At 40.8% G+C, this 27825-nt stretch overlaps 3 protein-coding genes across 10 annotated transcripts; 1 reads left to right on the top strand and 2 right to left on the bottom strand.

Moving 5' to 3' along the window:
* Positions 1 to 329: 329 nt before the first annotated feature.
* Positions 330 to 16722, bottom strand: ptpn3 (protein tyrosine phosphatase non-receptor type 3). 6 transcript variants are annotated; one of them, XM_053887221.1, is made up of 26 exons: positions 16465 to 16720; positions 15396 to 15533; positions 13491 to 13625; positions 13333 to 13375; positions 12709 to 12790; positions 11887 to 11931; positions 11745 to 11797; positions 11466 to 11583; positions 11081 to 11168; positions 10906 to 10997; positions 10747 to 10810; positions 10286 to 10488; positions 10088 to 10213; positions 9855 to 10016; positions 8222 to 8297; positions 8077 to 8154; positions 7917 to 7973; positions 7646 to 7802; positions 7369 to 7544; positions 6338 to 6428; positions 6201 to 6262; positions 5980 to 6126; positions 5431 to 5559; positions 3293 to 3438; positions 3078 to 3201; positions 330 to 776 (listed from the first exon to the last, which is right to left on the bottom strand). In XM_053887221.1, the coding sequence occupies exons 2-26, from the start codon at positions 15462 to 15464 to the stop codon at positions 660 to 662; spliced, it is 2640 nt and encodes an 879-aa protein (XP_053743196.1). In that variant the 5' UTR covers positions 15465 to 15533; positions 16465 to 16720; the 3' UTR covers positions 330 to 659. The 6 variants fall into 6 exon arrangements, 5 of the variants coding, with proteins under 5 accessions (XP_053743196.1, XP_053743193.1, XP_053743194.1 ...); XM_053887218.1 differs by having other exon boundaries at positions 3066 to 3201; positions 16296 to 16717; XM_053887219.1 differs by having other exon boundaries at positions 3066 to 3201; positions 16303 to 16717.
* A 4634-nt stretch (positions 16723 to 21356) lies between these two features.
* Positions 21357 to 27042, top strand: sgk2b (serum/glucocorticoid regulated kinase 2b). 2 transcript variants are annotated; one of them, XM_053887224.1, is made up of 12 exons: positions 21357 to 21485; positions 21650 to 21725; positions 21793 to 21865; positions 21950 to 21975; positions 22392 to 22449; positions 22526 to 22609; positions 22685 to 22813; positions 22894 to 23006; positions 23790 to 24009; positions 24316 to 24471; positions 24537 to 24626; positions 24693 to 27042. In XM_053887224.1, exons 1-12 carry the CDS (start codon positions 21419 to 21421, stop codon positions 24849 to 24851), a joined length of 1251 nt encoding a protein of 416 aa, XP_053743199.1. In that variant the 5' UTR covers positions 21357 to 21418; the 3' UTR covers positions 24852 to 27042. The 2 variants fall into 2 exon arrangements, with proteins under 2 accessions (XP_053743199.1, XP_053743198.1); XM_053887223.1 differs by having other exon boundaries at positions 22682 to 22813; positions 24693 to 27040.
* LOC128771660 (transmembrane protein 244-like) lies at positions 24961 to 27764 on the bottom strand. 2 transcript variants are annotated; one of them, XM_053887225.1, is made up of 6 exons: positions 27356 to 27764; positions 26348 to 26433; positions 25963 to 26036; positions 25654 to 25779; positions 25541 to 25585; positions 24961 to 25467 (listed from the first exon to the last, which is right to left on the bottom strand). In XM_053887225.1, the coding sequence occupies exons 1-6, from the start codon at positions 27386 to 27388 to the stop codon at positions 25373 to 25375; spliced, it is 459 nt and encodes a 152-aa protein (XP_053743200.1). In that variant the 5' UTR covers positions 27389 to 27764; the 3' UTR covers positions 24961 to 25372. The 2 variants fall into 2 exon arrangements, with proteins under 2 accessions (XP_053743200.1, XP_053743201.1); XM_053887226.1 differs by lacking the exon at positions 27356 to 27764 and adding an exon at positions 26540 to 27340.
* Positions 27765 to 27825: the final 61 nt, after the last annotated feature.

The raw sequence follows: 27825 nt of genomic DNA, 5'->3' as shown, positions 1-27825 counted from the left end.
TACAGTTCCACGAAACTTGCCTTTGCACTATCGATCACACAAGATTCAGTTTGTCTCCTTACCTTTACTCTATGTCCACTCGTGACCGACATTTTAGAATATCTAGCATCTGGGTTAGCATTATATAATAAACTTATATAAACAAGTGTACAATGCGGTGGAAAGCAAGTATCAATCACACAGCTTTATTAGATTACTTGAATCAAGTCACTGACAGATGACACAGCTCCTCATGTCTTCAGTAAGAAGCTAAATCACGTCAGAGAAATTTCAATCCAATAAAGATAGTTTTGCATTGCTTGAAATGAATGACAGAACAGACAGACATGTATAAATCAGGTGTTTATTTAGTGTCTTAATAATTTACGAGGAAAAGTATACTGGTAGCAAGTTAACGTACATGAACAAGTTTTTTTTTTTTCTCAGAACATATGGATCCTGGTAGTCCAAGAGAATCTAGCCGTCAAACAAGTTGTGGCACGATCCTGAGAGGCTTCGTGGACAGCTATAATCAGCTCACTCCAAGAATCTTGTTGGCTCCTTGAGAATTGATCTAAGGCAGACTAGGTATAAGATTGTCACCAACAGTGGTGGACTGATGCGTCTCATTGTCCAGTCTGTGTTCTGATCCGGACGATATGACACAGCACGCTGGATAATCACTTGAGATGAGGCAGCTCTGGTATGATTGTCCCTGGTTTGGACAATGGTGCTCTGGAGCCTTGTTTTTCTTTGTACACTCGAAGAATAGCCTCACAAATGAACTGGAACTGGGACTATAAGACACACACAAAATCACACTTCATTTACAGGATAGTATCAGCAACATTCTTCTCTATCCACAAACTGCCAACCTTAGCAAATGGTTTCCCGAAAGTTGGAGAGAGATGCTAAGCCTGCCTCAGTGCATGCCTGCATGTGCATATTTTTCCATGACTGACACACAAACAAATGAGTGAAACCTGAAGACGTGTTCCATCAGCATGAAAACATCACAGAGGGAAATGCCTGAGGGACATTTCTAAAAAAGGGAAGATCGTCGGAGCCGCGCTGACCGAGCATTAGGCTTCTGACATGAGGGCTGTCAAATTTCCAACAGAATTCCCTCTCCCTAAAAGACCAACCCTGAGGCTTCCGCCCTCAGCTTTTATATGTAATGCTACTATCACCAACAATAAACAATTAAATGACTCACAAAATGTCAAAAAATGTACAAAGAAATTCTCTCTACATAACAACAATTCTAAACAGGGTATGTATGATGATGTCGGCGCCAAAATAGCACCTCTAGCCCAACTGTGACAGAAAGTTTGTCCTGGTCTAGAAGACCTCAGCAATGAAGACTTGCCTTGTGGGTATGGCAGTCAGTGATCACATCTTGTGACAGTTGAATTTCTCCACACCACTAACAAGTGCAATGTCAATCATCCTTCACTCAGACAGGGTCAACCTACATCTGCATCATATCCCACATACTCTATACTAGCTGAAAACTCCACACAGCATCAGATTGTTCCTGTGGGTCTTTCTAACCAATGCATTTCTGATGGCCTCCCAAAAGCATTTGACTTCTAACATTATTTATCACAGCGATGAGCATCATCCTGTCATGAGCCCTCAAAAAACCTAGAGCTGGATTTACTGTGGCAGCAGAGCAGATACTCCGCCACACATTCATCAAACTTAAAGCCTGGGGTCCAAATCTGGGCCACATGGTCAGTATTAATACGTAATTCCGTGCCACAAAAAAGGATACAAAATTGGAAGAAACACAAACTAAAATATAAAAAATAATTTTCAGAAATCTCCATTGTGCTTGAGTCCTGAAACACAGAGCTCTTGTGCCGGTGGCTAGACAACAAACATGAGTAGAAGACAGTAGACGAGACCACGACTCAAAACAAAGGAGGTCATGAATTCCTTCCTGTGAGTCAAAATGCCTTTTCCATTTAATTTCTTTATTCATGTAAATTATTCTATTGGAATGTTCCTTTTTTTAAATTCAAGCCAAATTTTATGGACATTGTATGCAAATGTATCAATTGTCTGTCCAAGCAACAACAAATCATCATTAAAATGGATTATTCACATTAAATGTGAGTCGAGTATTTTTACTCTGTAGCCTAATTTTAAAATACTAAGTGGGAAGCTTTTGAAATGTACAAATATTTTACAAAGATCTGCCAAAGCATAGATGAGAGCTCAAGGTAGTATCTCTCACATGACTGACTTTGGAGATATTTTACTGCAGTTTCCTAATTCTACTTTGCTCTGTGGTTCACAATGAAATGTAATTATTGCTAGTCAGTCAAACTTCTACTTCAGTGGACTTTCATGAAGTACAAATCCTCAAAATCAATCCTGCATTATAAATCTTTGTGTTAAATGGATTTTTAACACAACCACAAGGTCACACTGTGACCACCAACTTATTTGCGATATCTCCATTTGGTGATATTTTTTAAAATTTATATTTTATGTTATGTTTAATTTTGTTTTTTGCATTGTGGACCTTGTTTCACCTTTCGTATTGATTCGTACGGTTAGTATTTTGTTACACCCCTAATCAGTGCTGATTTTGATGTACACCTATAATGGCAATATCATGACACCTTCAACCTTCAACATTCAACATGCTGTTTTGTAGACAGAGACTGACCATGTCAGCAATGAATCTGGCAACTTACATGCATCAAAAAAATTGAAGCAGATACAGGGAATTCAATGAAAGATCAGAGGGTAAAAAATATATTATGAGTCATGTTTTTTTTTCCTGCATAAATAACTGACAGCTGCTGATATTGTTATCACTATCTGGTGTAAATAAGTAACGCAAGCAAGATGAATTCCCCTATTAATAACCATTTTTAACTTAAAATTAAGAAAAAAAACAAAATAATAGACTCGCTCACTGCTATTTTCTATGCAGTAACATTCAGATTCCTTTTACTATTTCTAATAAAACTAAAAATGTAAGTTTACAATGTTGAATGAGTCATGATGTGTAAGAATAATGTCACCTCAGGTGACAGAGCATCAGTTAAGAAACAGGCAGTGTGTCGTACCGTGGTCTGTACCATCATGGCTCGCTGATCCCTCAAGGTCTTCACAATGTCTAGTGGGAACACTGGCTGACCCTGATCCACAAGTGCCAGGGCTGCTTCCATGGTTATCAAAACACCTGTCCGTCCGATTCCAGCGCTAGTAGATCCAGTAAACAGCATTAGGTCAAATAGAAGATATTTTAAGAAGCTTAGTTTGGACTGAATTACATTGTGTTTATGTGGGTTACCTGCAGTGAACCATTAGTGGCTCATCATCCTTCCTTCTCGCCCGGACCGAGTTGATGAACAGTAGGAAGTCTGAAGGGTCATCAGGTACTCCATGGTCAGGCCATGCCACGTACTGCAGATGTGTGACAGCTCTTTCCTCACCCCGCTGGTACACACATATAAAGTAATTTTTTTTTAAGGAAACATAATCATGCTCAAGATTATAAAAGAAATTCCAGGGAAAAGCAGACACAACTGAAGTGCATGTGACCATGGGTTGTCACCAGTTTAGGAGGTGCACAGTGACGCAGTGGGATGTACAATGGAGGGAGGAGAAGACTAGAGCTGCAAAAAAGAAGGATAGCAGAGTTGATCATGTGTATGTGCCCTCTGGGTCCATGCGGGGAATAACTCGCTCCGACAGAGGAACAGATGGGCCCACGCTGCAGAGTGTGCATTCATACTTTTCACTTGCTTGAGTAAAGGCACATTTACCTGCTCGCTGTTGATAGCTATGTGGAAATGCATGACATCTTTCAGGCACATAATCGCCTGTCAGACACACGTCAAAATCTTGCACAGGCAAGGATATTTGCACATCCAACCATAGGCACACAAGCAACCCACAAGAGCCAACCCACATGACGACAACTGTGTTTTGGCTGTTCTAATGTCCTGTGGCCTGTGGTGACCAATGTTACCAGGCATATGGCAACGACAGGGCACTAAAGTGTAGGCGCTTCATACAGCATGTATGTCATTTAAAGCCCAATTATCCACCCTCTTTCAATAGTGGCATTCGAACTGTGCTGTGTTTAACCATGAGTGATAGTTATAAATATATTTGAACATGCAGAGAACAGCACAGGGTTTCTTTAAAAGCATCACTGAATATGAATAATTTAGCATTGAAAAAGTGGGCAGAATAGGAACTGAATTTATTTTTGCCAGACGACTGCACCGCAGTTACAGCGTTACTGATAACACTATCAACGCATTGCTGAGTTGAAGTCGTGAATGCGTGTTCAATAAAAGGGTGTCTTTGAAGCAGGGCACCAATGAAACTACTCGGTTTGTAATGTGAAAGCAGTTAGATTAGGAGCTGCGCGACTGGTTTGCTTTTCAAGAAGACAAAAACTGACGGTGGCAGCCTTTTCACAAAATAAATGAAATGCAGCTTGACTAAACTAAAACACGCCTCCACCTTTTACATTCGAAGGCTTTGTAGGACAGAAAATAGAAAAAACAGAAAATTAAGCTTCCATCAATAGCAGTGGTTGAGAGCACCATGTATGAATACCTTAACCTTAATAATTAAGTACAGGTTTTCAGTAAGTGGACGTAACTAATGTCATTTTTGGGGGACTTGCAACATTCACTCCTTATGATACACATTTCCCACACATTTCACTACATTTCCTCGGCCCAACTGGTTGGATACTATCATTGTGATATCCCGTACAAGCTATTGCATTCCCTTCAATTCAATGGTTAATAGTGAACCTCACTAAACAGAAGCAAGTGGCTCTGTGCACAGTTCCATGTTTTGCAATGTTTCCCAGTAGACTATGGAATACAACATGGCACGATGAATATGTGGAAGACTGCTTTCTCTAGCTCCTTCACAGTACAGAGTGAATAAGACATTTAGCATTGAAAGATAATAGCAATTCTACAGAGGTGATCTTGTAAGAACAGCTAATCGTTAAAGCGCTGTACTAATAGTAGAAGTGTAATTATTTTTTATTTGAGACTGGAAAACAATACAGTTTATGGCAGAGGTCTTGTGTTAAACCTGACTTCAGCCAGGTTACTGTAACAGCAGTTAAAGCTATGAATGGCTGAATGAAGGGACATCAGAGTGAAGTTCTGTAGCTTATTTGCCTGCTGCTTTCAGACATTAAATGTGATTAAGGCATTACTGCTGCAGTAATTAAAGTGATGAACTACCACTCTCAAGTTTAACACTGTGTTGATGAGCTACATCTTGGCAGCAATATTATCCAAAGATGTTGATCATTTATCTTTCAGCTTGCGATTAGAGCTGTTAAATGTCAGTGTCATGTGAGAGTCATCTTGTCGAGAGGGGCCCCATGTGAAAGAAGAAGTTGAGCATGCCCTTGTAAACAAAAAATACTTAACCAAAACCCTTCTCTACCTGTGTGTGGATCAGCGTGAACCGTCTTGTCACATACGCCAGGTTACACTCTTCTGAATGGCACTTCACCTGCATGTGGCCATAATCCTTTGTTTCCGGGGGATGAGGCCAGTACTGGTGGCACTTAGTCTGCAATGAGACCAAATAATATCGCATTCTTCAGTCACAAGTGGCACCACATGAGCGGCCCTCAACTCACAGGAAAGTGAACTCCATGCTGTTATTTTACCCACAAAGAAAATGTATCAGTCGCAGGATGCAAGCTAACTTGTCCTTGTGTTTTTCCATGTGCATCTCAAGCATAAAAAGCAAACTGTGGTGGAAAACATTAGCAGAATGATTAACTAATGACAGCATTTTGTTGCTAGGCAACAAGAGAGAGATAGGCAGCATTATTCAGGAAGACCTTGAAAAACCTTTGGCTTTGTCACCTTGAAACTTATTTCACTTATCACCTCATTCACACGTTCTCTGGATACTATGTAGCAATCTGATTGTTTTTTCTAGTTCAAATGTCAATAATTACAGCAGGAGTCGATTTGTATGTACCCGCCCTCTCTCCGTCAGAGTTGTCAGCATGATGACAGTGTGACAATGCTGTTCCCAGACGGTCTGCCAAAAGTGAGAGCAGGTCTGCGGCAGTGGACCCTGGGCTGCAACATACCGTAAACGAAGACCAGATTCTGGGGGTGACACCTGTAAAACAGACCAAACAGTGCGAACACAGAACAAAAAAAGATGTGCGTCTGCTTTGTCTGCGGAATACTTACAGTGATGTGACTGGCATTTATGTAATCATCCTGGCCCTGCAGCGTGACCCTGGTGGCATCATCTGAATGGAAAACATTTATATTTCATCATCAATTGTGGATCGCAAAGAGGGTGACATTTAGGTACACACACTCACATGGCAAAACATCTTTATACCGATTCTTGTCCATGTTTTCAGGGAGGCGAGCACAATTCAGTGACATGCCAGGCTTCCGTCGGTACAAATTCTGTTTAGATAGAAAATGAGTAAGCGAATATCTCAGATCAAAATACTGGCTTCTCTTTAAAGCATAACAATTTTTTCCCATGCTATAGTTTTTCTTTGTCTTATTGCATGTTGTCATATCAGCCTCTTCAATCTGATACCATCAGGATGAAAGTCTGCAAAGTCTGCAGACCGAACCAGCTGACTGACGGACAGTGCCATCCACCAGGAAGCGGAACTCTTACATTCCTAGTTGCACTTTAATAGTTGGCACTCTTGCCGTTAACCTGCACTAGCATTGTTAACCTGACACTTATGTTTTTGTTGTTGTTTATGTTGTATTGTTGTTTTTGTTGTATTTTATACACGGTTCAATGTTGTATATGTCAGCGCAGAAGAATGCACATCCATACACACTTGTCTAAAAGCCGCCAGTACAACCGTATGCTGTAGAAAGGTCAGTGAATTCTGTGTGGATATGGAATATCACTTATGAACTAGTTTTGAAAAAGGGGCAAGCATCAAGACTGACTAATGATGAAAACAAAGTGATTGTGTTGCGAGCGTGCATCATCCTAGCAATGAAATCACTAGTGTTTTATTAATATTGAAGCGCTTTATGGACATCACTTCTGGCCACTTCTGCTGTTCCTGGGAACACTGGAGAAGTGGCCAGGAGTAATACACATGGGGCGAAAACAGCGCATTGAGCGCTTAAATGTAAACAAAACACCTGTGGCTCATTTGCCTGTAAAAATCCATGTTCTTTAAGATGCTGGGTTCAGAGCGTGAGAAAAAAGCAGCCTTATAGTCTGGAAGTCCAGTAGATTTCAACTTATGATGCCCGACTAAACTGACAAGGCATTATGCAACAAAGACCATACATTTGTATATTTGAGTTTGTATGATTGCACTTTAAAATATTCATTTTCTCTTGAACGCCCCCTTGCATTTTAAAATACCTCAAAATGAAAACAGTGCGTTCCAGACTGTATTCCTCTATCCAGCTGTTTCATTGACTCCTCAAGTGTGATGACCTGCTCAGACTGGCTGGGGGAATGTGGCTTGTCCCCTTGTAATTGGGTGTTGAGAGTCAGGGCCGGAGGAAGCTGCAGCAGGACGGCAGGACGACCTGGACCTGGAGTTCAAGGACATTGGGAGACATGAGGGATATTTGATGAGACAAGTCATGAGGAGAGCACACTTTGATCCCATGCATCAGCACTTTTCTTTACAAACCTTTACGTTTAATGAGTAGTGCCAACTCTCTGGAGTGAGATTCTCTGCTCGCTCGAATGAACATGACAACCTGGTCATGTGTGTGCTCTGAAATGTCTCGGCCGTTAATGAGCACCACCAAGTCTCCCTCCAAGAGTTTTGGCTCACATCGACCTGCCTAGAAACGCTGGGTTGTCATTACATATATCATCTCCATGAAAACGTGTTTGCATTGCTACGTCACACCAGGTCACATGCACCGTTTCACACTTCATAAGACATCTGTGCTTACCGGAGAATCAGGTTTAACATGGGATATGGCTAGAGGCATCCTCTGATCCACCCCACCCTAGGAGGAGTGAGGAAATGTAACATTGTAACAGTCGAGTCATCAAATGTGAGCGCAGAAACCTTAAAGCAGACCTCACCCTGAGTGACTAAGAAACACTCACTTTGACATTGAAGCCAAACTTTCCATCCTGATCCGGAGCTAGGCGTATGAGAAGCAGATCTCCATCATTCAGTGTCCCCTGAACACACACACACATTTCAGCAGAAATATCCACCTAGATTACTACGCATTGTTTTCAAACTGACCGTCTTCTTGTACTCGAGGCTGCTAAATTGATCTTCATCTCCAAAACTGTCTTCAGTCAGTGAAGCGTCATCAATCCTAGCGAACAGTAAAAATAACAAAATGTCACAACTACATTAACCTAATTAACTGCATATTTAAAAGTGGACTCCACTTAATAAAATGCCCAAAAGTGCAGTCACACAATGATGGGTATACACATTAAAATCAACACATTTAAAGTGAGACTTTGCAAAACAGTATTTGATCACCTGTCTTAGACTTAATGTCACTTCTAGTTTTAACATTTAAAAAAATTGTTTTGTTATCCTGTACAGTCATTGTGTATCAGTGAAAACCATACAACCATATCAGTGTTTCCCCCAACAGTGCTGAAGGATATTAATTTAATTCTCATTCTATTTAATAATAATGTTGCACAAGATTAAAACAGATGTGGTTGAAGGTTTTCTTACGTGTGGCACTTGGTATCCTAAAGTGCCAAAATGCTTATACAAGCAACATCCGACTTTTCACCTGCTCGACTTACATCCACCCGTACTTACGAGCTTGTACCTGTAGCAGCCCGGCATCGCGCACGACAATATGCGAAATATGAAGGCAATATGCCAAGACATCAGCCAGGAAGCTACAAGTTGGGTCTTCCAAATGGACAATGACCCTAAGCATACTGCTAAAAAGTGGCTTGAGGACAACAAGGTCACTGTCTTTGAGTGACCATCACAGAGCCTGGATCTGAATCTCATCGAAATTTTGTGGGGAGATTAGAAGAGGTGTGTGCGAGCAAGACGACTGACAAACTTGAGTCAGTTACACTACTTCTGTCAGAAGGAATGGCCCATAATTCCAGCAGAGTAATGCCAGAAGTTAGTGAACGCTTAGCCAAAACGTTTGATCCAAGTCAAGCAGTTCAAAGGCAATGCTATTAAATACCAAGAAAATGTATGTAAACTTTTGACCTTGAAGACAAAGAACAAATAAAAAAAGAACTCTAAAATATACTCACCCATTATTGTGGCATTTAGCAAAATGAAATAATTTTGGTAATGCTAACTGACCTGAAACAGGAGACATTTAATCTGATTTAACTTCAGACAGAGAGAAAAAAAAGTGTTGTGTGTCTGTAAACTTCTGTTATATACTATATACATGAGGAGGAGGATGTGCATAAAAGTGTTTCACGTAGACAGCCATTCTAGGCTCAAATCTTTCCAGTGTAGTTGCTATGGTGTCTGAGTACAGCAGTGAAATGGCCCTGCTGAAACGGTTTCCTGCGACACATGCACCAGTTAGTAGTTTGGAATATTCACCAGTGCAGCAGTATATGAGGAGCTCATTTCATTGGCAAAAACAAAGACAGGTATGAACTTGTCAGGCCTAAACAGCACTATGAATTCAGCTGAAAGTGCTATTTGGCTTGATTCAACAACCGATTTTTAACAGCACTCCACATCCAGCAACACATTCATGATAGCATCATTTAACTTGTACACATACTTGTACTCACACTTAGCTAACCACTTGACACCAGCACGTCTCAGTTCAAACTGAAACCACTACAGAATTCTATTACATGCAAATGATTGAAAGATCAAAAAGGACTAATTTTGTCCATGGTGCTCTACATTTCCTTACTGATTTGGTGAGGTGTTTTCATCACCGTCCTTGCTGCTACTGACCGACGCCCTGTATGTGTAGAAAACGTCTTCCCCTTCAGACATGTCTTTCAGATCGTTGGACAGCTCCATGGAAGAGGGACGATTTCTCCGGATGCCATGCCGAATTCTAGGACTTCGCCTGATGAATGTAATGATCAAGTTTAGCCCATAAACAAAGCCATTTTATAAGATCAATTCAGCCCCATATACCAGTTGGGTGTAGTTGGTGGTGATCTGGATGGAAGACTTTTTGTCTCAAGACATTCAGATGATAATGATCGCTTCACAGCAGGGTTCCACACCATTCCTCCAACAACACGGTGGCACACAGGACCACTACAGAGTTCAACAAAATTGAAAATATATTTATATATATATAGAATATAATTGAAGCTAATGCAAACTGACCTGTCAGGGTGAGTGTTGCTGATTCCCAGGTGCTGTGTTATTAATTTTCTGTAAGCTTGAACAGTGCTGCTATTCTGATTCAGGCTCCTGGTTGTTCTGTTGGAGCTGAAAAATGTGTGATGGTCCACACATGACCTCCATAAGTTCTTACATGTTTTTGGGCATGAAAGAGTGAGAGACACTACACAGTCCCGAGTCTCACCCTGCAACATACACAAGGACAATAAACAAAGATATCAACAGCAGGAGAGTCACAGCACGATAAGAACTAGAGCAACTGTGGTGAGATGGGACAAAGAACAGCGGTCAGGCCATGTTCTCTTCTACACAATGTAACACTCTTCTCGATTTTATTGTCACATTAGATTACACAGATATTAGAGAATATTTTAATATCTAAGCACATGAGAGAACTACATTTCAGTAGGGATTTTGTAAAAAGTTATAGAAGAAGTACTCACATGTTTACGCTTCAAATGCACAAGAAAGCGTTTTCTCTTAAAAGAAATCTTGATGATGTTGCCCCTAAATTGAAATGAGGGTCTGTTAAAAACAGCATGCCCCGGGGACCTGCAAAACCAGCACCATAAGCATTTCAATTTGTTCTACCAATCACTCACCAGGGAAAGAAACTGGAACAAATCATGTTGCAGAATACTGCAACACCACTCGAGGCCAAGCCCACCATCAGGGAGGCATTGTTGGTGTCCTGCTGGAGGGAAAACAGAGTGGGGCTCAGAAAGTTACATCTAATTTCATGAATAAACTCATCCATACTGAGAAGCAGTAAAATACCATGGCAGCATGCAGCTCAACGCCGTACAACTCCAGTGTTCGGGCGGTGTTAAGAAAACACAGCTCCGCCTCACTCTGCTTTAAACCCCTTTAAAGTACATGAACACAACGTGATGAGTAATGAAATTCATAAAAATATATGGTGTGAGTGACAACATGCTCAAGCAGGTTAGACAGACAGACAGACAGACAGACAGACAGACAGACAGACAGACAGACAGACAGACAGACATATAGGGGAGGTGAATAAACAAATTTAATGACAAAAGCCTTCACATAGAATACACAAACAAATGCTTTGACAGTTTCTAATAAATGTAATAACGGCAGGCGGTCATGATGTTGTGGCCAATTGATGCAGTCAACATTGACTTGATCTATTTACTTGTGCTGGGGATGCAGCTCTTCCACTTTCGATACAAAGTCCTCATCTTGTTCAGGCATGAAGTGGCACTTGGCTAGGTAGCCAGGTGGAAGGTTAGCATTGTTGTCCCCCTTCTCAGCTGCAGGTGATTGAAATACAAAATCAGCCAGTGAAGGAAAGACATGAGCAGAAAATAATCTGCAACAGCATCTGGAGAGCACCCACAAAAGTGAGAATTACTCATGGTTACTTTGAGGTCATTCATCATGCAAGTCTCCACAGAGAGGTGAGAAAACTTACACTGGACAGCGTAAGAGGCCAACACCACAGCTGCACTCAGCGGGCACTGTAACCTGCAATTAAACCATAGGATTGCATGTTGTCACATTAGACCAGACTGGAAATGAACAGCAGTGATCAGGCGAATGTGGAGATGACCGACCTCCCTTCTCTGATATCACTTCTGATCTGGAGGAAGTACAAGTGCCTGCAGGGAAAAAAAACACAAATACTTTGGTACTTTGATTTACTATAAAACTTTTTGCCATATTTTTGAATGTACATTTCAACATTTTTACTTTCAATATCACCAACTGGCATTTACAATAATTTGTCCAGGTTCATTTTCCGTTTTGATTCAGTCATTCACCAGCATAATAAAATTTCACCCCTGAGGAGTTTTTGCCAGCTTTCACGCAGCAGCCTTCCGACCAGCTTGCATTTGTTGATTTGAAGGCCAACTGTTGCTGTATGTCATCATGGCACATGATGCATAGTGTATATTGACTCTACTCACTACTGTGTCCACATTCAAGTAGTTGCAGGGGATTCAGGTGAGAGGAAAATTGGAGGAAAAACAGTAACACCTGTGGTGTTGGCCTGGATTCAAAAGGGCTTAAAGAGGCCAAAATTGGAGCTCAGCTCTCCAACAGAAGAGGATGGACAAGCCAGCACTTGCTGGAAAATAACTTCCCTGTCAGTACCAATGCTGAGAGAGACCACAACAATAACATGAGGAAATATGACAGATCTATTTGTTAGCAAAATATTCTTGTTAAGCTTTATTTATCACAAATTGTAACTCATCACTCTGATTTCCTTGTATTATTAAATTGACTCAAACATTCTTGTTACAATAATTTGTAATTTGTGTAACAAACCTTTAAACACTAAACCGAGGACCAAAAGAAACCATCCCCACATCACTTCACCATGAATACATATAACAAAAGACAGAAAAAAGTGATCAAGTGCAAGAGCTCACCTCGTTTGTTCATGTTGCAGAGAGTTGGGATCAGAAATAAAGAAGCGTACTCTAAAGTTTAGATAGAAGGGCGACACAAGGCCTGCAGAGAGAAATGACCGTGAGGAGGGGACATTGACGGCTGGCCATTTGCACAAATGCTGTCATCTTAATAACTTTGGTTTGGGCAAAATATAGAGTCTTGGCAAGATTAAGAAAAATGGATAGCACATTCAAACACAATTGTCGCATATTTATGACGTACTCGGAAACTATATGAATCTATTGAATGTATTTATTGGCACTCAGTGCTGGTTGTAAATAATTCACACATTGTTTTGTAAAATCATATTGGAAAAGTGAGACTCTCCTCAGCTTTGTATAGCAGTCCCCCTGTGGTTGAATTTGTTAGTACTATGTGTGCATCATCTGCTTTGCAGTGGTATTCACATAGTCACTTTTAATATTGGTTTGCCATGTCAAGCACCAGAATCTTTACCACCACGCCATCATCTAGCAAGCAAAAAGCGGAAGCCCTGTCCATGATAAAACTACTAAAACTAAAAATAAAGCTGTTAAATATTCAATACTGCCTCTAGATATATCTAGGTTAAGACAATGAATTCTTTGGCACAAGTTCAATACCTTTTATCTGCTTCTTCAAAGGTTTATAGGGCTCCAACCATCTCTGGAAAAAAGGAATACAATAGGAAGAGTACATTTATGTAAGAGCGCATTATAATTAGAAGTCATAAAATAAACAAAATAGATTGCTGTGCAGAGAAAATATGCGACCCACTCACAGGAGAGTGTGTGTTGGCTGTGATGGAGATGACTGCAGAGCTGGACTCTCTGATCTGGAGACTGAAGAGCTGCCTCTCCTGCAGGCGCAGGTGGTCACACACTTGGTCCAAAAGAACCACACCTTCATCTTGCTTCTGAAAGATACACCCAATACACAATGCTTTCAGGGGACATCAACAGTGAGCAGTATCTCTATGGTAAACACTAGCCAACGCACCTATGAGAAACTATTTCAACTGTCCTTTACTACTATTGGTCTAAAAAAAAAAACATGATTTTTTCCCCTCATCTGCTGCCAACACCGTGCTTTTGGGCTTTTTGCTGTTATTATTTATGTAAGAAACAATTTTATAAGAAGATCTTCTTCTTCTTCTTCTTTTCCTTTCAGCTTCTCCCTTCAGTGGTGGCCACAGCAGATCATCTTCCTCCATCTCACCCTGTCCTCTGCTTCCTCTTCTCGCAAACCTACAAACCTCATGTCCTCCTTCACCACCTCCATAAATCTCCTCTTTGGCCTTCCTCTCCACCTTCTGCCTGGCAGTTCCAACCTCAACATCTTCCTACCAATGTACTGGCTCTCTCTCCTCTGTACATGTCCAAACCTTCTCCATCTTTCCTCTCTGACTTTGTCTCCTAAACACCTGACGTGTGCTGTCCCTCTGATCTACTGGTTCCAGATCCTATCCATCCTGTTCACTCCCAGAGAGAAGCTCAGCATCTTCATCTCTGCTACCTCCAGCTCTGCCTCCTGTCTTTTCCTCAGTACCACCGTTTCCCAACTACACAACATTGCTGGCCTCACCACTGTTCTGTACACCTTCCCTTTCATCCTTGCCGACACCCTTTTGTCCCACATCACACCTGACACTCTTCTCCAATTATTCCATCCTGCCTGCACCTGCTCCTTCACCTCTTCCTCACACTCTCCATCACCCTGGACAATTGAGCCTAAGTACTTAAAATCCCCCACCTTCTTTATCTCGACATCCTGTAACTTCACCTGTCCACTTGGATCCCTCTCATTCACACACATGTATTCCGTCTTACTGCAGCTAACCTTCATCCCTCTCCTTTCTAAGGCAAACCTCCACCTCTCTAGCTTATCTTCCACTTGCTCCCTGCTCTCACCAAAGATCACAATGTCATCTGCAAACATCATCGTCCAAGGGGCGTCTTGTCTAACCTCATCTGTCAACCTGTCCATCACCATGGCAAACAAGAAGGGGCTCAGAGCTGAGCCTTGGTGCAGTTCCACCTCCACCTTGAACTGTAGCAATATTTATTTTTTATTTTCACTGGACTAATACTTTTGCTTACAACTGAGTACGGAGGAATGTAGTAGAGAGGACGTGAGGAATTAAATTATATTAAAATAAATTTCAGAGTATGGAAGAATCAAAGCTGTCTGCCTTGTTGCAGTCTTCATAAATAAAAAGTGTTCATCACATAGTGTAATAGTACCATAATTTAATCACCACATTCATATTAACAATGATGATAATTTAAAGGACAAAAAAGACAGAAAAGGCTTATCATGTCTATGCAGGAAGTGACAGAATCATAACAACCCGACTCCTCTGCCTCTCCACTCAAATAAAGATGCTGCACAGCTGCTATCCCTGAAAGCATTATTATGAACGCCTTCCTGCACGTGTCTGCTTGTCAGTGTGAGTGTAACTCTGCACAAGACATGTGGAGAATGCAAAAAAGAAAAAAAGGCTCCCTGGTGATAAAAGAGACGTTGGATGTGGTGGAAAACCTGTCCTTCAAACAGGTCAGCATAGAGTCAAACGCGGGCATCAGTGAGGAATAGCACCTATGACGTGGAGAAGCACTGGAGCGTGATCATTTGATCGCTATATGGTAATTGCGATGTGACGTCAAAGCATGAATGTGTACATTACATTGACTTTGAAGGTTTCAATGTTGCCGTCCAGCAGCTGAACCAAGCAAAGCAGGTCTGGCTTTGGCATGTCCGTAACCACAGCAGTCTTTAAAGACGAACACACCTTGCCCTGAGCTTGTCACTGGACAAGGGGGACCTGGATGAATAAATACAAACACAACAATTGGTTATCTAATGGGAGATTTCAAACACAATATTGTTCGCTGAGTAATGCACACACTCTATGAAACATCAAGCCCGTGTGAGTAATCCAAAATGAATGTGAAGGAGTGACTCTGTGTGTGTGTGTGTGTGTGTGTGTGTGTGTGTGTGTGTGTGTGTGTGTGTGTGTGTGTGTGTGTGTGTGTGTGTGTGTGTGTGTGTGTGTGTGTGAGAATCCCTATTATTTAGCCTGGGTTTGAACATGTCCCTTCCCTTCTACCTCTCTATCTCATTCTACACTCCTCCTGTCTGTATCTACTTTAAGCAGACAGCTCAATGATAAGAATGTCAAACATTTCCATAGTTGAACACGCCCATCTACACTTTTTAACAATCTCAGAATGAGTTTCTGGGGAGAAATGGCCGAGATCTTCCTCATGTACTCAACTATACACTTGTTTGTACACTGACTGCCGGGATGTTTCTAAAGTTGGTGAACAATTAATGCAATTAACCGGGCCTCCTTTTCCTGTGTCTGAGAGAACACAGAGATTTGTGGTTAATGTTTAAACACCTTAACAAACTTGCAATACATTAAACACAGTTATAGCCCTGAGCAGGCTGGGGTTTTTTTTATTATTAAGGCACTCCTTCAGGTGTAAAATGTGGTTTTATCAGCTGTTTAAAAAAAATACAGATTGCATCATTCTTTAACGTACACTGATACAAATGGAACCATGTTGAATTAAATTCTCACTTCTTACACGATACTTCTCCTGTGACCTCGTTGTACTGTACTTTGATCCACAACTCGAACAAGGAACCTGTAGACAGCTCTAGAGCAACACCCCTGTTAAACTGCGCTGCAATCACACACATCCCCAAACATGGGAGCAGACTGGAAGTGTTAGAATAAACCGTCTAACCTTAGTCGTCCCGCTTCGTAGACGGGTCGTACATACAGAAGGCCCCGCTGTGAAGCCCTCGGGACTAGGTTCGACGAAGGATCCAGGTGAAGTCGCTAGGTAAATATCCGGGACTCTGCACGTCCCGCTCAGGACAGACCAGGCTGTGCCCCGCCCCTCATCGAGGCGCGCTCACGATGACTTGGCCGGGAAAGTTGTGTTCCCGGCGCGCGCACATCAGGAAGTGTTGCGCCTCAGACGAGCAGTGTAAACAAAGAGTACGTTTTCCAAGTTGGATTCACGCTGGGAAGCAAAAAAATAAAGCATCTTACATAATTTTAGGTGTCAGTATTTGGTGTGTAAATTCAGTGAGGATCCCACCACCTAGGAAAGTGCTCTGGAATAACGTGCATGAACAAAACATAATAATAATAAATAAAATAAACAATGATTATAGCATGATATAAATTAATAAATAAAACTGTGGCCCAATGATTTGTGTGGTGAGGACTGACCGCATAAATCTATTGAAGATTCGAGTAATATTTCATCACTTTTATGGACAGAATTTCTAGGCGCAGCCAGGGGTCCGAGGGGATCCGGTTCAGGAACCACAGAATTTCATCTCTGCTATTTGCGGACGATGTTGTTCTGCTGGCCTCATCGGACCGGGACCTTCAGCATGCGCTGGGGCAGTTTGCAGCCGAGTGTGAAGCGGCCGGGATGAGGATCAGCACCTCCAAGTCTGAGGTCGTGGTTCTCGACCAGAATAAGGTGGTTTGCTCTCTCCAGTTCGGTGGAGAGTTCTTGCCCCAAGTGGTGGAGTTTAAATATCTCGGGGTCTTGTTCTCGAGTGAGGGAAAAGGGGAGCATGAGATTGATAGACGGGTTGGTGCAGCGGCAGCAGTGATGCGGTCACTGTATCGGACCGTCGTGGTGAAGAGGGAGCTGAGTCACAAGACGAAGCTCTCGATTTACCGATCGATCTACGTTCCCACCCTCATCTATGGTCATGAGCTATGAAAGGATGAGATCGCGGATACAAGCGGCTGAGATGAGTTTCCTCCGCAGGGTGGCTGGGCGCACCCTTAGAGATAGGGTGAGGAGTTCGGTCATGGGGAGGTGTTCCGGGCATGTCCTACCGGGAGGAGACGCCGGGGAAGACCCAGGACTCGCTGGAGAGATTATGTCTCCAGTCTGGCCTGGGAACGCCTCGGGATCCCCCGGGAAGAGCTGGAGGAGGTTTGTGCGGATCGGGAAGTTTGGGCTTCCTTGCTCCGAATGCTGCCACCGCGACCCAACTCCGGATAAGCAGCAGAAGCAGGTGAAGATGAAGGTGATTCAAGTAATCTGAGAAAGACAACCAAACAAGGTAAATGAGGTCATGAAGAGGATACTGTACGTGCAACTAAGGAGCAGATGCTCATTTACTCTGAACCTACGAACGGAAAGGAGGATCTGCTTGCATGACGTATTAATTGTATTAGTATGTATTGATGAAAGGGTTGGGTTGTCGGTGGTCATGAACCCTTATGAGTGTGGTGGGCTTAATGTCTTACACTTCACTACATTAAATCACACATTTAAAATGAGGTGGCTAATACACAATATCTATGGAACAAGTATGATGTTCCATACAAAATCTGTACGGAACATCATACCTCTCCATCTATTTTCTAGTCTCAGAGGTCTGGAATACTTTACTGTCTGTAATTACGATATTGATAAAATCCCTGTTATACTGTCTGCTTTTCGCCAAGCCTTCTTATCCTGGTGTCTCATCTTTAAGCACGATTTTCCTCCACATATTATTATATTTGAAATAACAAGTATATTTTATTTAAAGGAAAAACAATGTTCCTGCAAAACTGGTTTGATAATAACATCTATCTGGTTGATCAACTTTTCAATGATAAAGGGTTACTTCTGTCATATGAAGAATATGAAAAATTCAACCTTCCTATTCCCCAGTAAATACACTTGTCGGTAGGATTTGTTTTAAAAAAGACTTGAAACAAAACAATATTTCAATTCAATTAAACATTCCACCAAACAAAAAGCACAAAAATTAACTTGCTTTTTTGTGATTTCCTTTATGTATTTATTTTTTGCTTATGTCGTTTTCACTTGTATATTTCGTTTGCTTGTGTTGTCCATCCATAGATACATGTGCTATAATTTGAAATTCTCATGGGCTTCTTAAGTACTGTACCTTTAATTTTGGCAAGAAAAAAAAAAGAAAGGGTTGGGTTGATTAAATATTATATAAGCATTTGTATAATGTAGTTGTGTAATTACGATATGCAAAATATGAATTGAAATTAAATTATGTGCTTCAGAATACATATTTTAACATATTGCATTAGAATTTTGATTCAGGTTCTTAGCTGAAAATGAATTGCGCAACTTGTATACTGTCACCACCTGCAGGGCGGATGAAGTACAACAACGTGTTTGTGAGTACAATCCATACATAAATATAAATCCACTCCATACGGCAATATAAATTGAATAATATTTGTCAAATAGATATTTTCCCAAACCTTTAATTCAAATTTGTCAAACCCAAATAAAGCCGTTTTATGGACAGACCACAAGAACACATGCCAATCCTTATTTGTTTGCTTGTCATTTCCTCTGACATTGGATATTTCTGTGCAATAGTAATTTTATGATCCAAGAGTAAACTTGCAAATTCATAAATTGACGTTGCATGGATATGCAACATTATTCAAACTGAGGATTCTTCCTTTCTTCTAAAATGAATAAATAAATAACTTCAATTGTGAGTTTTAAGTTTTGACAACACACATGTCCACTAGAAAGAATGTGGCAATCTTCTGTGTCCATATTAATCCATATTAAAGAAAAATTACTCAAAGAAAGAATACTCAATATTGGTTTTATGGAACTGTTCTATTTAATCAATGTGTCCACATTATATATATATATATATATATATATATATATATATATATATATATATATATATATATATATATATATATATATATATATATATATATATATATATATATATATATATATATATATATATATAATTGGTGAACTGTTCATATGCATTTGAAATGAATGCATGTGTCGTCATGTACTTGTAATGCAATGTTTGGTAGAGAGCGTTTGAAAAGTCTGGGTGTGACAACTGTTCTCTGGAGTTTCCCTGAAAGTGATAGCAGAATCTGCTCTCTTGGTGTGTCAAAACTGAACATTAGATTCATATTGTTAACTTTAATCTCTAATTAAAGGAGATGACCAGGTACCAAAACATTTGGATTGTTTGGATGGTTATCTATGTCTCTCTTCCACTACCCCTATAAAGATCGTATGGAAAATATGTCTGTGTATCATTGTAAACACCTTTACACCTATGTTGAAAGCTGCCTTGACATGGCAGAGAAGTCAGATGGATGAAGGCGGAGGCCTTTCCGGGATGCAGGAATGCTGATGAGAAGCGTGAGTTGTCACATGAGTGAACATGCCATGACCATGTTCCCATGCCATCAGTGAAATAGGATGTAGGGTTTCAAACTCAAAGTGTTTGTTTGAACTAGCAAAGACCAGTTCTATTTCGGGGGGCAGCACCAGAGGTGTCCCCTCCTCCCATGTGCCAGTTCCTGGATCAGTTTTCTGCATTGGCAACCATGTCACCCTATACCAACCCTGACCTGCAGTGCAAATTTAGAATTAGGACACTGAAACAAATGTGACATTATTTAATCTGTATGTGTTTGCCAAACATCCTATTCCTCTTTATACTACTCTATGCTTTAGACTTCTGATAATTTCTGCATATCTTACATAGTTATACATGATCACTCAAGTGTTAAATGGAACTGTGACAGGATTCTGATATTTGGGAACCTGTCCAGCATGTGGTATGTGTATCCGCTTGGTGTTAAGTGTATTTGATGTTTGTTTGGTGATGGTTTCATAGTGTCCCCTCTCGGAGTATTTTATTGACCTCCGTGGTGTGCCAAATAGCCCTCGAGCCTATTATATAATGTCCTTCAATGAAATATGACCTTATGCAATAGGTCAGCGAGGGATGTTTACGCCGGAAAGCTGTGTTAAATGGCTGTGGTCTTGACTATTATCACATCATATAACTAGGTCTGAACCCTGAGGAAACGCGCAGTGGCTTCTCAAGCGTGTAGCAGTCATCATGAGACACAGACAACTGCGTGTTGGAAAGCCAGTGTAAATGTGTTGGAAACCTGCCATGCAGTCACTCACACAATATAGATTCCATGACCTGATTTCTCCCTGCGTAATATTCTAATCCTTGCTGCATTTGTATGGTTCATAGTTAATTGATTGTGAATACTTAACATAGCAGAATTGTGCTATGTTAAGTATTCACATAGCACAATTCTATGCTATGTGAATAGCATAGAATTGTGCTATTCACAATTCTATTCTAGTCTTTATTTACCTTCCAAACTACTACACTGACTTAGATTCGGACAGTCTCTCATGACGCCTACTAAACTCAACCAACCGTCCCACACACCTCTTGATAGAGATTTTGGATGTTGCCGTGCCCTGTAGTTTGTCAATTGTTATTCAGTTACTCTCTAAATGTTCATTCCTATTAGCCTTTAAACAGGCAATGATCCGACATCTCTTGAAGAAACCCTGGCACTAATGTGAATAACTTCAGACCAATCTCTAAACTTCCATTCTTCGCAAAGGCCATACAAAAAGGGAGCGTCTCCTCAAATTGTGTTTTTATGAGTCTCTAAAAAAGTCTAGTATCAATCAGCACTGTCGTCCGTGGTTTTCTGTATATACATTTTACACTTTGGAATGTGGTTATAGAAATTACGAGGGTCTTTAAACGCAACACAGCGGGCATCACTCGGTGACGTCAGGCTGTCTTCAATACGGTCCGTGGTCGCTCGACAGACTGCTGCTCCTTCCTTTACTCAACTGAACCCTTCTCCAGCCAGCACAGATGACTGCGACTCAGAGACCAACGATGACTTACTCCAAAATGAGAGGACTCTTAACGTTCTTTTCAGGTGACATATGTAACTTAACTCATCTTTTTTTGTTTATATTTTCATTATTAACCACCTGGATGTTGAAGTAGTTGACCAGATGTTTTATTGACATTTTGATTTAATACTACTACACCATTTACTTATTTAGTTTTCTTACATAACGGACCACTTGTGATTTACAGCTCTGCTCAAGGGAAAGAAAGTTGGCTTCAGAGATTTCTTACATAAACTGGCATCCAGTCAGCAGCTTTGCCAGATGTAAGTTCCAATATATTTTTATTTGAGTCCCATAAAACTGAGATGTTGTGTGTTTGACCTCTTCAAGTCTGGACACCAAGTGGATCCTGCGCCCCCATAGCCAGCACGGGGCCACAAAGCAGAAAGAGGAAGGATCTGTGGTAAGAAGAACTCAGAGTTGACAGATGATGAAACTGAATCTGATCTCCTGACCCCCGTCTGTCTCTGTGTCCTCTTCAAACTAGAGCGCACTGACCCCTGACACCTCACAGTGAGTACTTTCAACCAGAGGCAGAGATTTATCACCAACAGTTAGAGGGTCAGATAAGTTTACACTTGGTGTAGCTGGGGAAAAATGTGGAAATCCTTTTATCCTCCTAAGTATTCTATTGTCTTGTCAAACAGGTTACTTTTTTTGGGGGTTATTTTTTAACATTTTAGTTATGTGTATATCACCGAAAAGGTCTAGAAATGGCAATATTGCTTTTCAAAATTTGCTTGTTTAATTTCTCCTAAAAGTGGTCTTAAATTCATTGTTGTAAATTGTTGCCGTTATTTATAGAGAAATTTAGAGCATGTCAGAAATAAGTAGTGCCAATAATTTGATTAACACCTTTTGGTGGAATCACAGGACAACTGATTGTGACAAATGTTGACTGTTAAGTTTGCCTTTTGTATATTGAACAGAATGAAACCATCAGACTTTGATTACCTCAAAATTATTGGCAGGGGAAGTTTTGGAAAGGTACATTTTTGGTATATTTTCTAACTTAAGCTTGAAGGTCTGTAATTGTAACATATGCTACCTTGGGAATTTACAGGTTCTACTGGCAAGACACAGAAAAGAGGAACGATATTATGCTGTGAAGGTGTTGCAGAAACAGATCATAATCCAGAAGAAGGAGGTAAAGAATGCTCTGATAATGTTTTCTATCTGTTTAAGTGACCCATTCACCCGTGCTTCTTTTTTGCTGCAGCAGAAAAATGTGATGGTAGAGAGGAGTGTCCTGCTTAAAGGACTGCAACATCCCTTTTTGGTGGGACTCCATTTCTCTTTCCAGACACCTCATGCCCTCTACTTCGTGTTGGACTTCGTAAATGGTGGAGAGGTGAGTCACCAAGAAAATATAAATAAATATTTAGTCCATACCTCGGGTGTGTGCATTGTGTTAAAATATTTTGTTTTTAGCTTTTCTATCACATTCAGAGAGAAGGTACATTTTCTGAACCCAGAGCTGCTTTCTATGCTGCAGAAGTGACACTAGCATTGGGCTACCTACACTCGCTGAACATCGTCTACAGGTAAACGTGCCCAGTTGTCCTGAAAAATACCTCAAAAGTATATGCATAGTTGTGTAATGCTTGAATACATTCCTTCCATTAACCAAGATTTGAATTAAAGAAAGAAAGATTAATCGTCAACCTTGATCTACATTATAAAAAGGGTCCCTAAAAACATTAGTGTAACTCTATTATGAACATATAAAACAGTAAAGTGACATTTCCAAAGCTGAAGGGTGCCAAGAAAGTAAAGACTTGGACATGCCTTTCCATGCTGACTTCACTTTCTTTCCTTATCTGGTGTCTGACTCGCCTACTTTCTACGGCTTACTAAAAGAGATTCAGATTCTATCAAGTGCTAAAATTGTTGATCAGTTCATAGACATCAGCAATGCTGTTTTAGAGTCGGGTCGTTTTATTCTGTTCGTCAGCCCTTCTCCATTTGAAATGACAAAAAATCCCCTGCTATGAGTGAATTCTTAAAGCTCCATTCTGTCAAGGTAGTTTTATTTCTCTAACAATCCAGTCCACTTTTAATTTCTGCATATATCTGTGCTTCACTGAACTGTGGAGACACAAATTAATGCAGTACATTTCGTTTAAACCCTGAGCCTGATCCTAGTTATTATTGATGAGGAAATTCCTAGGCATATATGTATTCATAACAGGGCTCAGCATAGAACATGTGGCTCCTGAAAACAGTACTGTTCTTCAGTGCCATATCACATTTGAAGCGATTAATGTGAGAAGGGTTAAACCTCTGAAGTACCTAATTGGGCATGTGTTTAACGTCTGTTTTTGTAGAGACCTTAAGCCTGAGAACATCTTGTTGGACAGCGAAGGTCATGTGATGCTCACAGATTTTGGACTCTGTAAAGAGGGCGTGGCTGTTGGAGGAACGATGCGCACATTCTGCGGGACTCCAGAGTATCTTGCTCCGGAAGTCCTGTTGGGTCACACATACACTCCAGCAGTAGACTGGTGGGGATTGGGCACAGTGCTGTTCGAGATGCTGTGCGGACTGGTGAGTAGCCCAACAACATTTTTGATGCAATGGTGTTGAGATGGGAGGATATGCTGAACGAAGAGCGGATTGAACAGTGGCACACACCTCTGGAGTTACAGGAGAGAATTAAGCATACGATTGTAGCAGACAATAAATACTTAGCACCCTTAAATATCATTCAGAATTTGTTTCATGACTTACAGTTCAACTAACATCAACAAAAGCTTGCTAAAGAAACTGTAGAAAGGAAGAACAAAAATTGTCATAATTTGTCCTAATCTGTCCAAGTTACCTGAAGATTTATTTGCTGTTTTCTTCCTTCAGCCTCCATTTTACAGTCCCAGCAAAGCACAGATGTTGGAGAATATTCTCTATGCGCCGCTACACATGCATTGTGAGCTATCTGAGGCTTCTAAATCACTGCTAGAGGGCTTGCTTGAAAGAAATGTATCCAAGCGCTTGGGGAAAACCTGTGATGTTGTAAGTACAAAGAGTCATAACAACATCAAAATAGAGTTCTATATTTATCATTAACTGTATTCCAGGTGGAACTGCAAGAGCATTCTTTCTTTGCATACATGAACTGGGATGACCTTCTGGCCAGAAAAGTAAAGCCACCATTTGTTCCGTCCGTGGTACGTACTATCTCAGATATCAATCAAGTCTTGTTTTCTTTGAAATATTTGAATGTATCTTTTCAGACCGGTCCGTGTGATGTCAGCTACATCGACCCTGAGTTCACCCTGCAACCTGTTCCTCCCTCTGTAGTTGACCAACAGTGGACCAGTGCACTCAGTCAAGCCTTCCCTGGATTCTCTTACATGAACCCAGAGGATCACATGGCAGCCAAGATGTCTTAGTCAGAATTCCAGAATTCAAAAATATATTTATTTTATAAAACGTTTTTTTACTTACCTAACAACAGAAATTTCAAGTTTGTGACTCTGTTAAAGTGACGGGTGCGCAAGACAAGATGCAAAATATTTTAATGTGCACAAAATGTAACAAAATAAATGTGTTAAATAGTTAATATCCCATTTCCGACATTCAAGTTCCACTTCATTTACAGTCACACCTTGTAAGCCTTTGTGACACTTACACAATAAAACAAATCAGGAGGCAGTATGAAGTGCTGACATGAAGATAAGGTGCATCAACGTGAGATCACTGTTTTTTACCGATCATTTGTTTTTGTTTCCCTCATCAACCGAAAACTTTGCCACTTGATAGCTCCAATAGAGGTGAAGTGACACGTGTGGCGATTCTCCAAGGACTTCAACAGAAAATCAGTGGCAAGAAGAGAATGAGCGTGACCACGGGGGATTCTCAAGATACATTTGGAGAACTTCCTTTTTTGCTTGACACACATGGCTGATTTTTGCTAGTAAATACTGAATGAGGCGTAGTTATGGCCACTCTGACAGGTGAAATAGGCGATTAGCTGACCGTTGCAGATCATCAGAAACAAGCCACTACCTAGGAGAAAACAACATTGTTAATATAAAAAGAAGCCATGTTTTTTTTTTTTTCAGAATAGAGGCTTCCTCACCTATAGCCAGCCACCACTGCCACTCCATGGGAAACTCAAACATCACTGCAAAGAGAAAACAGATCAGTTGAAAAAAAGAATACAGTTTGTTATTAAGTCTGTTTCTAGCTTACCAACGCTGGTGATGAGCACATGAATAAGGGTGACTGTGATGGCGTAGTCCCAGACCTGCTTCTTCACTACTGCAGCAAACAATAGACCGCTGAAGAAGAAGGTGAGCTCCAAAGACAGGAGGTTCACTGTGAGGAGAACAAGATTCATCACGAGGTCATGCATATTGAGGTCAGGGAGGAGAATACAGAAAGAAAGAAGAAAGCAGAACAAGGGAAATACAGAAATAAGGATTCTGAATGTTATGACTTGTTAATGTAAGTTGATGAACACTGCAAGGTCATTGGGATCGTAGTATCAACTCTGCTCACCTAAATATTTGGAGTTGGAATCAACAAGTTTGGTCTTAAAGTCAAAAGGAATCAGTCCATCAAACCTGTCCAACCTGGAAGAGGATTTTACACACCATTTTAGAAAGTGCATGATCATTAAGAAGCTAAGAGAGAAGAGAGGTCGAGGCTTAAAAGGATTACAGTTCATATGAGTTTTCAGTTTTCAGCCTTTTCAAAATCTGCACAACTGACAACTTGTCTTTCCTTTCCCATAGTTGTTATTATAAATTACTGAATAGAAATTTAATTTTGACTCCAAACAGTAGCCCCAAATAAATCTCTTTATAGAAGACTTTTCCCAAATAAAAATGAATCTTTTTCAGACAAAACTGTGACAATGACTGACAACTGACATTATTCTTACCTGAAAGCGCCAAAACAAACACTGCCAATCATGTAGAAGAGACAGTAGAAGATGAGAAGGCACAGCAGCAGATTAAGCAGCACTGTCTACAGGGACAGGAGAAACATTACTGATGTATTGCATAATAATTCACGTCAGCTTCTAAAAACAAACTAGTGTTTGGAAATCCACGTCGAAAAAGTGGTAACTCACTTTTGGATGGTGAATTTCACGAACGTTATGTTAGCGTCACAAGCTTAGTAGTAGCTCGTAAAAATGGATTCAGTTGCATTAGAACTTAAGAAAACAGGAGGGGGCTTTGCACACTGAGATCTCTGGTTGTCACACCATTTATTTTCCACCACCTGCCCTAGTGGGCAAGCAGACCTAACTGGAGGGTAAGTCCTGTACCAAGGTAGAGTTGACAACCCACTCGCTGGTAAAACCAAACAAGTGCCGAAGTGAAATGACAAGATCTGAAGTACAAACGCAGTTGCATCCCAACCCTTGTTGTTGTATATAGGTAAGTAGACTGCCATATATTTGTTTGTCTCACTGTGACTGTTTTGCCATCAATAGCCATCTGACACAAAATAAAAGGTGAAATGGGGAAAACTCTCCACAAACGGAATTAAAGACACTTGAGTTGACAAGAATCCTGCGGAAGGAAGTGCGCGCTACACCTCGGTGCTTTTCAAAATAAAAGCATAAAACCAGGGGAGAGGCATGAATACACAGTCGAGATGCGCTTAATGTGAAATCCCGAACCAACAGAAGACACCCACGACTACTGATTACCATGCGCCGTCGCACAATTATCATTATTATGAATACTTAAATCGATGTCTTTGTCTCGTTGCCGTGGAGAAATGTAGCGGTGTTAGGTAATTGCTAACGTGAGTAAGGGCACCCACAAAATAATAGGCTCCCGTTCCCGTGTAAGTCAGGTTATCATATTAAACCCTCGTCGATGGAGCACAGTTGATGAAAACAAATGACATCAACGAACGATCATATTTGTCATGTTACCTTCGACTCCACCGCTTTGCCTTTGAATGCCATCTCCTTGTTTGTTCATTGTTGAAGAGATGAAATGCCGATTGCGGTGGAGGATAGAACCACCACGTTAATCCCCCCTCAAAATGGGAGTTCTCTGCCATCTAGCGTTAAATACACGTACTGATCGCCGCGTCTTCAGTTGAACGGAACGATTTTACCAACAAAACCCCCCCAACAGAATTTGCGTTGTCTACAGAAGGAAACAAGATGACTTTTGATCGTGTTGCAAACGCATCGTTATTCGGGTCACGGCGACGTTACGCTAGGAAATGTAAACCGCCCTCAAATGAGGGGTTAGCAATGCAAGATAGCGAGAAAAAACATCAACAGCCACTTCATGGTAACAGCCCAAACCTGACATCGGGAGTCTTTCACATCAAATGCTGTATCTTATTATGAGTGGCAGCACTTTCGACACCCACTCGTTTGGGTTTGCCACA

Source organism: Synchiropus splendidus, chromosome 15 (genome assembly GCF_027744825.2).
Source record: "Synchiropus splendidus isolate RoL2022-P1 chromosome 15, RoL_Sspl_1.0, whole genome shotgun sequence".
Lineage (NCBI taxonomy): Eukaryota > Metazoa > Chordata > Actinopteri > Syngnathiformes > Callionymidae > Synchiropus > Synchiropus splendidus.
This window is presented reverse-complemented; position numbering and strand designations above follow the sequence as displayed.